This window comes from Leucopleurus acutus (assembly GCF_964270905.1).
Source record: "Leucopleurus acutus genome assembly, chromosome: 6".
Taxonomy (NCBI): Eukaryota; Metazoa; Chordata; class Mammalia; order Artiodactyla; family Delphinidae; genus Leucopleurus; species Leucopleurus acutus.
In genome coordinates this window covers 7,410,818-7,422,143 of record NC_139149.1, presented here as the reverse complement: position 1 = coordinate 7,422,143, position 11,326 = coordinate 7,410,818, and the positions used below count along the sequence as shown (strand labels likewise).

Below are 11,326 nucleotides of genomic sequence, written 5' to 3'. Positions count from 1 at the left end.
TATACTTTAAGGTGCTTTGTTTTTAAATAATGCTGTACACACATATAATTCATCTCCCCCTCCACCCTCTCCTATCTTCTGATCATATTGTCCTCATAAGGTGAGGGAAAACAGAAAACACCACCGTTCTAACCTGCACTGGCGGCAAAGTTTGTACTGACAATCTTCCTTTGACCAGGGTTATCGAAGTTTTGTTTAAACAGAGGTAACAATTCTTTGAGACAGAATAGGTCTATAAAGCAGGATCCAAAGTACCTGGGTCCTGTCCTTCAGAGCCAGCACATCACATATACCTGGGCAATATGCACAGATGAGAAATGGAGGCAAGGAGCCCTGTGCTAGCACAGGCACTATACTGCACACAACACTAAACCGGCATCGTCTAGTACACAGTCAGTAATACCTTCAGGTTGAAACACTCCAGTGAAGCAGCCTTGACTGTTCCGAGGACCTCTTCAGCTTATGCTATGCAGGCCATGTGGCCTAACCGGGGGAAGGCTGAAAGCCTGCTTTGCTTCTCTCTTCCCCAATCCTACAACAGATGAGAGTTTACCATTCCAGTTCGAGGAAGGCTGTCCCGGGAGGGCCATCTCTGGTCCCAAAGACTGGATCACTCGGCATAGACTCCTGTCTCAGATCTGTGCAGGTCAAGGCAAAAAGCAAGGCTGGGCTTCCCACTTGAGCTAGTTCACAGGAAGCAACCTTGTAAAGAAACTCCACTCTCCAGGAAGCTCTACCCCTAATTGTCCTATAACATGACCAATTTCTATCTGCAGTGGGATACAACGTAGTCTCGTATTTAAGATAACCAAAAGCCAACAGGCTTCACCATCTGTGACATCTTCAAGATACGAGGGTAAGTGGAACTCTATGTGGAACAGTAAAACTTTAACAGAGTAGACTCAACAACGTGAGAGAAACTACAGTAGGGTAAACACTCGAGTGATGTGCAGTACAGCACTGATTAACTTACAAAAAGATGTAAACTGCTTCTGTACAAAAACCTCTTTGAGTCCTTTATTAACGTTTGGAGATGTGTGGTACATACAATCAACAGCATCACACCAGCTACAGAAGTACAGGTAACCAAGAATGTACTTCAGAACAAAGATCTCAGAGCAACTTACGGTGTTGCCTGCTCCGAACCTCCACAAAAACCCAACTCTGACACACGCAGGACAGACAATATAACAATTTCACTTTGAAATGGTTCTTTAAAAAAATGACAAGAATCGATAGTTCAAACCCTTTAAAGTGAGATGTGGCAGGTCTCTCGGTGCCATGGCACTGCTTTAGAAGGCCAGCGTGGGCATCTGAAGGTCAGAGTAAGGACCGACTGGGGTGAAGGGAAGAGGTTCGATTTTCAGCGTAGAGAGAGAACAGATGGTCTGAGTGGATACTTTCAGTCCAGGCTCAGTATGGGTCCTGCAGGAATCCAGCAGATAAATACAGTTTATCAACTGGAAGGCCGAAAAACGCCAGCCAGTCACTTGTGTCACTGATTCCAACTGGGAGACACTGATGCATCAGGAATCATGGACGACATGGTAAGTCTAAGAGGGAGACGCCTGAAAGAAAGACTGGAGTCCACTGTGTCAGATCAGCTCCGATCCTTCCGTGTCACTGGATGCTATGGGCCCGTCTGCTTTCGAGCGTGAGTTAAGGAACGCTGTCTTAATTTCAATGTTCTGCTTTGAAAATAACCAAAGCCCTCCCCCACCCCCAACACCATTCTTCATAAATTCTGTTTCCAAAGTCCTGATTCGGGGTCTAGACTTTTTCCTTTCGCTTCAATTTTGACACCTTCTTGACAGTCCCATTCTTATTTAGAAGCTTCAGGACACGATCTTTGTGATCTAAAACCTTAAGCATGGAGTCTCTGGCCTCACTGATTTGATCCATCACAAGTTTACACCTCTGCATATTCCCCTGAAACAAAAGACATCACATCGTCAGTAAGTAATCTTCGAAACAATGTGGCTTTTAAAGAACTTCTCACCTTTGGATTGAGCCATGTTGAGGCTTTCACACAGAAAAAATGTTTTAGTGTTTCTTGACAATGCAGGCTGAAGTAACAGGTTTTTACTAAAGACATTAGTGGACGAGAGAGGGAAAGGGAGAAGTAAGGAGAGCGAAAGGACTCCTTCAAACCTGTATTAGTTCATTTATTCGGTGTAAATCATCATCAGTTGCTGCTTTTTTCTTTGGGATGATCCCTTCTTGTAGGTTGGTGAGTCTTTCATAAACATCGTGTTCTAGATTTGTCTGCAACAAACAAGAGGGAGGGCGTCATGACCTCGGAGATACTTTTGTCAAACTCAGGCAAACAACCCACCCTGAATCACCTGTGTAAACTGGTATCGGATCTGTCTGGGTGATAAAATCATTTCTCCCAATGACTAAGATTCAGTAAAGAAAATTGATCAACAATTTACATTACAATTTGCCATAATTCAGAGTCCATCTTCCAGGATAACTTTTGTTTTTAGATTAGTTTATTTATTTTTGGCTGCATTGGGTCTCCGTTGCTGCACACGGGCTTTCTCTAGTTGCAGTGAGTGGGTGCTACTCTTTGCTGGGTGCGTGGGCTCTAGGCACTCAGGCTTCAGTAGTTGTGGCTCACTGGCTCTAGAGCGCAGGCTCAAGAGTTGTGGCGCACAGGCTTAGCTGCTCCGCGGCATGTGGGATCTTCCCGGACCAGGGCTCGAACCCGTGTCCCCTGCATTGGCAGGTGGATTCCCAACCACTGTGCCACCAGGGGAGCCCCCAGGATAACTTATTTATTTATTTGTTTGTTTGTTTGGTCGCACCACACGGCATGTAGGATCTTAGCTCCTCGACCAGGGATCAAACCCGTGCCCCCTGCAGTGGAAGTGCAGAGTCTTAACCACTGGACCGCCAGGGAAGTCCAAGGATAACTTTTAAATTCTGCCAGGAATTCACAATCCCTCTGAAAAACAAGTCTGTAAGTTTCAGAGAAATATGCTTTTATGCTACATAAAAAAACTAGCCATGGCACTACTTTAAAAACAATACTCATAAAAGACAATGTTCTTCAGATCATTGCTACTCCAAAGATGGAAAGACTTTGTGAGGTTTTTTTTTTATTTTTATATTTTGCGGTACGTGGGCCTCTCACTGTTGTGGCCTCTCCCGTTGCGGAGCACAGGCTCCGGACGCGCAGGCTCAGCGGCCATGGCTCACGGGCCCAGCCGCTCCGCGGCATGTGGGATCTTCCTGGACCGGGGCATGAACCCGTGTCCCCTGCATCGGCAGGCAGACTCTCAACCACTGCGCCACCAGGGAAGCCCGAGGTTATTATTTTGATCACCTCCTCTTTACCTTGTTGAAGGAAGGATTCCCGCCTAGGGTTATGGAAAGGGCTGAACACCTAACACATTGGACAGAAGAGATCAACAGCAGTTTACTAGTCAGTATACTCACAGCCCAGGGGAAGAGGACACCGCACACCACGCACGGCCACATGGGGGCTGCACTCCATGACAAGCAGGGAACGGAGTGAAGGAGTAGGGGCTGTAGGAGGCAGGCACTGCAGTATCAAGAGGGAGCGGTGCCCCCTGGTGCTCCCGGGAGGATGTCACCGGCTTATCTGAGTATCGCAAGCTGGCAGAGAACTGAAGCCCACTATTCAGGAAGAAGTGGGAACTGTGCCTGGTCCCCACGACAAGCAGCAGCGTGAGGAGGAGGAGCTTACACAGCTGGGTCACCTGACGCCCCCTCTTTTTCAGATGTCACGGCAACAGGTAACACTGAACCTTAACTGTACATCTTACAAACTTAAGTTGTTCAGTATATTTCACTTATGGGGACCAAAACTAAGATATATTTAGATTACAATTACATCCATCCACAGAATAGGTAACAGTAATTATAATATCACACAGCACACATAAAAATTCTACCATGACCCACGTTAACTGGGAACGCTTCGGAATCACTCTAAAGAAAATGTTCTATGAACTCAGACGTCTCCAGCATCCATCCTTCTTTTCAGCAGGACGTAACAACTGCTAGAGCTCCACCTACCAGCTGCAGCAACTGGGCAGCACAGAGGTGAACCTTCCAGCCTTGGGCACGACAGGATACTCCTTTCTGATTAGCTATTTCCTGCAGCATAGCTTTCTTCTCCTCTGGAACCATTAAAAAAAAAAAAAAAAAAAAAAGTATATTTCAATTTTTATAGAGCTAAAGTCACTTGTGTTCAAGCCACTACTTTATTAAGAACTTTACTTAAATATCTTTAAGTCACTGAAAATACAAGTCACAACATGAATAAAAGCTCTTTTTGTCCACACCAGAAGAATTCTTTAAAGACCTACTTGTGCTAATCTAGTGAGTTCAAAAGAGAGTAAGTTAGTACTCTAAACTCTTAAATGAAGGAAATGGTCTTTAGTGGGTTGGAGCCTTGCTCATGTGTGAAGCTTGCCAGCATGTGGAGAGTTTGGGCATGAAGCTTAGAAGCTCCGTGGTGTTATCTAGATCTTGGAGAAGTCACAGGGCTCCAACCTGAGTCACATTTAAATGTAGGTAGAAAAGTCCAGTAACCAGCACTGTAGTAAAATAAATAGGAATTGTATCATTTGGACTGGGGAAAGAAACTAGGATTGAGGGGTACCTGTCAAAGGTGAGTTTAGCTGTATCTGTGAAGTTTTAATATCACTGTTTAACTAGGACTTAAAATGTAATTACATAGCACATGGATAATTAAAAAACATTTTTTTAATTAAAAAACTTATTTTATTATTTTAAAAATTAATCTTGAAAAAACCCTACCTATATGTTTGTCAAAACTGATACAGTATACAACGCCAAGACCAAACTGGACCGTAAATGATGAACTTTGGGTGATACTTATGTCAGTTCAGGTTCAGCAGATGCAACAAATGCACCACTCTGTGGTGGTGTTGACGGTAGGGGAGGCTGTGCGTGTTCGGGAGGGGGTGGGGGTGGGACATGGAATATCTCTTTTGATATGGTTGTGAACCTAAAACTGACGAACTTTACTTCTCAGAGCAATTAAAAAAAACCTCTGTCTACTAGACAAATATTAGCATGAATGGGATGAAAGAATTTTAACCTTTTTGAGAGAACTGTAGATTCACATACAATGGTAAGGAATAATACAGGGAGATCCCGTGTACTTTTTTTTTTTTCCACATCTTTATTGGATTATAATTGCTTTACAATGTTGTGGATCCTGTGTACTCTTTATCCACTTTCCCCCAGTGGTAAGATCTTGCAAAACTACAGTCAATATCACAACCATGACACTGACAGAGTCCACTGACCCTATTCAGATTTCACCAGTTTTAGATGGATGTGTATATTTCATTACGAGCATTAAAAAAACTTTTTAGTTTCACAGAAGTTGCAGAGATAGTCTAGAGATATATCTGGTAAGGGACCTGTATCTAAAACATAGGAAGAATTCTTACCACTCAATGATAAAAAGACAAACCAATTAAAAAGGGCAAAGGATCCAAAAAGACATTTCTTCCAAAAAACATATACAAATGGCCAACATCACATGAAGATATTCAACATCATTAGGCATTAGGGAAATGTAAGTCAAAACCACAGTGAAGTACCACTTCCGACCCATTAGGATAAAAATAAAAATAAAAGAATAAAAAAAAGAGTAAGTGCTGGTGAGGATATGGAGAAATCCGAAGTATCCTCATGCCCTGCCGGTGGGAAAAATGTATTTACTTTGGAAAACGGTCTGGGAGTTGCTAGAATGTTAACTATAGCTAGCAAATAACCCAGAAATTCTATTCCTAGGTATATGTCCAAGAGAAATGAAAACAGGTGTTCCCACAAAAATGTAGACACACGGGGCTTCCCTGGTGGTGCAGTGGTTAAGAATCCACCTGCCAATGCAGGGGACATGGGTTCGAGCCCTGGTCCGGGAAGATCCCACATGCTGCGAAGCAACTAAACCTGTGCGCCACAACTACTGAGCCTGTGCTCTAGAGCCCACGAGCCACAACTACTGAAGCCTGCATGCCTAGCGCCCGTGCTCCACAACAAGAGGAGCCACCACAATGAGAAGCCCGTGCATCGCAACAAAGAGTAGCCCCCGCTCACTGCAACTAGAGGAAGCCCACGCGCAGCAATGAAGACCCCACGCAGCCAAAAATAAATAAAATAAATTTATAAAAACAATGCAGACACAAATGATCACAGCACCATTATTCATAATAATCAAAAGGTGGAAACAACCCAAATGCCCATCAAGTGATGAATGGATAAATAAAATGTGGTATATATCCATAAAATAGAAGATTATTCGGCAGGAAAATGGAATGAAGTACTCATACATGCTACATGGATGAACCTTGAAAACATTACACTAAGTGGAATAAGCCTGTCACAGAAGACTGTATAATATATGATTCCGTTCATAGGAAATGTCCGGCACTGGAAATCTACAGAGATGGAAAGCAGATCAGAGGTTGCCTAGGGCTGGGGGTATAGGGAGGAGTGAAGAAGGCAGGACTGGGGAGGATGGCTAAGGGTCGTGGAGTCTCTTATTGGGGTAATGAAAATGTTTTAAAACTCACCGTAGTGATGGACGTGCAACTGTGAACATACTAAAAATCACTGAATTGTACATGTTAATAGATGAATTGTATGCTACATGAATTATAGTGCAATAAAGCTATTACTGGGGAAAAAAGACAGTAAAGAGGTCAGGTATTTCTCCTTCACCACTGTCTACATCTTAGTAACTGTAGTACAGTATCGCACCCAGGGAACCGCCACTGATGTAAAGTAAGTATACGCTATTACATCATTTTAGACTGATGTGACTGCCACCGCAATCGAGATTCAGAACTATTGCATCACCACAGACATCTCTCCTGTGCCATACCTTTATGGTCACACCACCCCTGCCCCATGATTAACCCTCAAATCCACTAATTTGTTCTCTATCTCTATAATTTTGTCACTTAGAGATTGCTATATAGATAGAATCACATGATATGTCCTCTCTTTTTCTTTTTGGTATGTGTCCTCCTAAGATTAGCTGTTTCCACTAAGCATAAGCACAATGCCCCTGAGCTCCATCTAAGCTCTTACATGATCAATAGTTCTTGCCTTTCCATTCCTGAGTAGTATTCAATGGCACTACAGTTTGTTTAACCATTTGATGTCATTTGTGTTGTTTCCAGATTTTGGCTATTACCAAAAAGTTGCTATGAACACCTGTGTACGGATTTTTGTGTGAACACAGGTTTTCATTTTTCTGGGATAAACGCCCAGGAGTGCAACTGTTGGGTCATATGGTAAGTGTATGTTTGGTTTTTATAAAACTGCTAAACTTTTTTTTTTCCAGAGTAGCTCAGCAATGTATAAGAGACAACTGACTTGTGATATGACAGTGTTCTTCTAAGCTGCTTCCCCAGTGAAACTGGGGAAAATTTTTAAATAACACTTTAAACCTCTGGGGAAGGTCCTAAGGGCAAAGAGCAAAGCAGAAACATCTACTCAAGCAAATCTACGAAAATGTGGAAAGAACAGGCAGTCTGTGGTATTTAAACCAAGACCGCTCCCTCTCTCCTCTCTCCAGTTGAGAGGCGGTGACTCCATCCCAGATTGCTGCATCCCAGCCCACAGAGCCCCCTCTCCGCCAGCCGCTAGGGAGATGGCTCTCCTCCAAGGAGAAGCGAGACATTTCTCATCCTGCTCCGTGCTCCCTGCTGCTGAGGCCAAGTCCCGGGCGAGTCGAACTGACGTGGGGGCTCCCTTCTTTTGCTCAACCCCACTTGTGGGATGGAGACTGTACCTTAGGCAAGGCGTGCTGGGAACACTGGGGCCCCAGGAGCCCTTCTCCTGGCTTGTTAAATGGTGGCGTCACATTAGGAGAGGCAAACCAAGCGGACATACCCCAGGCTACTCACTCCTCTTCCCCTACTCTGAGTGCTCACCTCCTAGAGCAAGGTGTTACTCAGAGAAAAGGCTGTCACCGTCCCACTCCCACCTCCAGAGCCCTAGGCTCAGAGATTCTGCCTGGAGGGAGAAACAGGCCATAGCACAGGAAGCTTCTAATCTCTTCCCAAAGGAGGTGGCTCCATTTTCAACAGAGTACGCAAGTTCATATGCTCCCCAAAGCAGCGGAGAGTGCAGTCAAAGTGGGAGGAAACGGACAGACCCAGTGAAAGGCGCGGCCTAGGCTGTGGGCTGACCAGTTTTCAGGAGAGAACAAAGAGTAAGACAGCTGGCAGGAGCTCTCCTGGGGGCAGAACAAACATCAAACACTGACCTCAAAACCATTCTGGCAAGGAGCTACAATACGACTGGATTAGTTTGCAGAGGAATTTGTGTTTAAGGTCAAATTCCAGTACTGTGTTCTAGGAAATCAAATGGCAAGCAAGTAGTGGGGTTTATCAGCTGGATGTAGTCAGGGAAACAGTGGGGGAGAACCGTACTAATGCCACTGTCTTCCCAGGTGACTGTGGGCACCCAAAGCTGCGCCTCCCCAAGCAGTAATGTCAGAGGCTTATTAACACTTGGTGGTGTTGGCCGGGTGCAGGTGATTAGACTTCACTAAAAGAATCCAGCCAGTCGCTAAACAGATAAACAAGCAAACAGCAAATAACTATAGTGGGTCTTGGAGGAGATGGGGAGATCAGTGCCAGGAGTTGCTACAATATAGTATCTAAAATGTCCAGTTTCTAACAAAAATTATGAGGCATGCAAAGAAACAGGAAAGTATGACCCATACACAGGGAAAAAGAAACAGGCACCAGAAACTGCTTGAGAGAGTGACCAGATGTCAGATTTATCAGAAAAAGATTTCAAAGTAGCCATTATGAATAAATTCACAGAATGAAAAGCATGAGTGAAGAAGTAAAAGAAGGTATGATGATCATGTCACATTAAATAGAGAAAATCAGTAGAGAGACAGAAATTACTTTTTAAGAAAAGAACCAAATGGAAATGCTGGAGTTAAAAAGTACAGTAAACAAAATGTTAAAAATCTACTAGAGGGGCTCAACAGTAGATCTGAACTGGTACAAGAGAATTAGTAGAGTTGAAGACAGACCAACAGCACTGAAGAACTGAAGGGAGAAAGAAATGAAGAAGAATGAACAGGGCCTCAAAGAAACATGAAACACCACTAAGAGCACCAAAACATGTATAAAGGAGTACCAAAAGGAAAAGAGAGAAAGGAGGAGCAATACTCAAAGAAAAAATGGCTGAAGACTTCTCCCCTTTACTGAAAACCAGTAAGCTATATATCCAGGAAGCTCAAGGAACCCTAAGTATGATAAATGCAAAGATACAAACGGACATATTATAGTATTATAAAAATGTTGAAAGTCAACGTTGCGAAAATCTTCAAAGCAGCAAGACAAAACATGATGCATCATTTACAAGATAACCCCAATAAAATCAGCAGCTGACTTCTCTAGAGAAACAATGGAGGCTAGAAAGCAGCGGGATAACATTCAAAATGCTCAAAGGAATGTATGAGAGATCTAGCTTCTCTACATCCCCACTTGGCATTATCAGTATTTTTAACTTCAGTTATTTTGGCTGTGCTGCGTGGCTTGTGGGATCTTAGTTCCCTAACCAGGGATTGAACCCTGGTCCCCGGCAGTGAAAGCGCCAAGCCCTAACCACTGGACTGCCAAGGAATTCCCTAATTTCAGTTATTTTGGTAGGCATCTCAATTTAAGTTCCTCTAATGGCTAGGGATAAATGCTTTTTAAAAATTAAATTTTACTGCTTTCTGTTCCAGAATCCAGTCAAGATACCACAGTACATTTACTTGTCATGTCTCCTGAGACTCCTTCTGGCTTGATGGCTTCTCAGACTTCCCTTGCTTCTGATGACCTTGACAGTTTTAAAGAGTACTGGTTAACTATTTTGTAGGACGACCTTCTAGTTAGATTTGTCTGATGTTTTTGTTAGGATTAGATAGTGGTTATAGATTTTTGAGAGGAGACATAGAGAAGTACCATTGTCATCACTGCCTGAGAAGGGTACGTATTATTACATGATTCATTACTATTGAAATTGACTTTGATCACCTGGCTGAGGTGATGTTTGTCACATGTCTCCACTGTAAAGAGAGAGAGACACCCTCTTCCACACTGCACACTTTGGAACAAAGTCTCTACATAGCCCACACTTAAGGACTAGGATTTATATTCCCTTGGACATCTTCTCAGGTGCTTGCCATCCATGTATCTTCTTTGGCGAAATGTCTCTTTATGCCTTTGTCCATTTTCTAACTGGATTATTGTTTTTATTTACTGTTAAGTACTGAGAGTTCCTAATATATAGTCCTAGACATGAGTCCTTTATTAGAGATGTAGTTTGCTAATATTCCCTCCCAGTCTATAGCTTGTCTTTTCATCCTCCTAATAGGGTCTTTCACAGATAAAAAAAGGTTTTATGAAGTCCAATTTATTGTTTTTCTTTTAGAGATGGTGTTTTTGGTGTTATGTCTAAGAATTGTTCACCATGCCCTAGGTTTTGAAGACCTTCTCCTAGGTTTTTTTCCTAAAAGTTTTATAGTTTTACATTTAAATCTATTATCCACTTTGAGTTAATTTTTGCATGAAGTGTGAGGATTAGGTTGAGGTCCCCCCTGCCCCCACCAAACATATGGATGTCCAGCATTATTTGTTAAAGAGACTCTCCTTCCTCCATTGAATTCCTTTTGCACTTTGGTCAAAAATCAGTTGGCCATATTTGTGTGAGTCTATTTCTGCATTTTTTATTCCATTCCTATCATCAATACGTCTATCCTTCTGCAAACACCATGCTGTTTTGAGTACTGAAGCTAAAGAAGATTTGGTAAGAAGATTTCTGTTGTTTTTCAAGATTATTTTACCTATTCTAGTCCCTGTGCCTCTCCACATAATGTTTAGAACAAGCTTTACTAAGTTTACAAAAACCTCTGTGATTTTGGTAGAAATTGCAGTAAATGTATTGGTCAATCTAGGGAGAACTGACATCTTTGAGTTTTTCTAATCATGAGTGCTGTATGTCTCTTCATTTGGATCTTCTTTCATCAGCATTTTTCAGTTTTCAGCAAACATGTCCTGTACATGTTTTGCTAGATTTGTACCTGAGTATATCACTTTGGGGGGAATAATTGTAAATGGCATTATGCTTTCAATATGTTTCCACAACATTCCAGGTATCTAAAATTATAATTGATTTTTTTCATGTTGATATTATAGCCTGTGACCTTGCTGAACTTATTTACTAGTTTCAGGGGTTTTTAGTAGAATCCTTGAGATTTTCTATGTAGACAATGATGTCATTTGCAAATAGTTTTATTTAT

At 42.5% G+C, this 11,326-nt stretch overlaps 1 protein-coding gene across 3 annotated transcripts in view; it reads right to left on the bottom strand.

The window, feature by feature from the left end:
* Positions 1–1,007: 1,007 nt before the first annotated feature.
* Positions 1,008–11,326, bottom strand: part of SAP130 (Sin3A associated protein 130) — a 75,182-nt gene continuing 64,863 nt past the window's right edge. For all 3 annotated transcript variants that reach the window (XM_082841625.1, XM_082841626.1, XM_082841627.1), the window contains 3 exons: positions 4,048–4,151; positions 2,152–2,265; positions 1,008–1,929 (listed from right to left, as the gene is read on the bottom strand). In XM_082841625.1, coding sequence (XP_082697751.1) covers positions 1,771–1,929; positions 2,152–2,265; positions 4,048–4,151 — 377 coding nt within the window. In that variant the 3' untranslated portion in view covers positions 1,008–1,770. The remainder of the gene's footprint in view (positions 1,930–2,151; positions 2,266–4,047; positions 4,152–11,326) is intronic.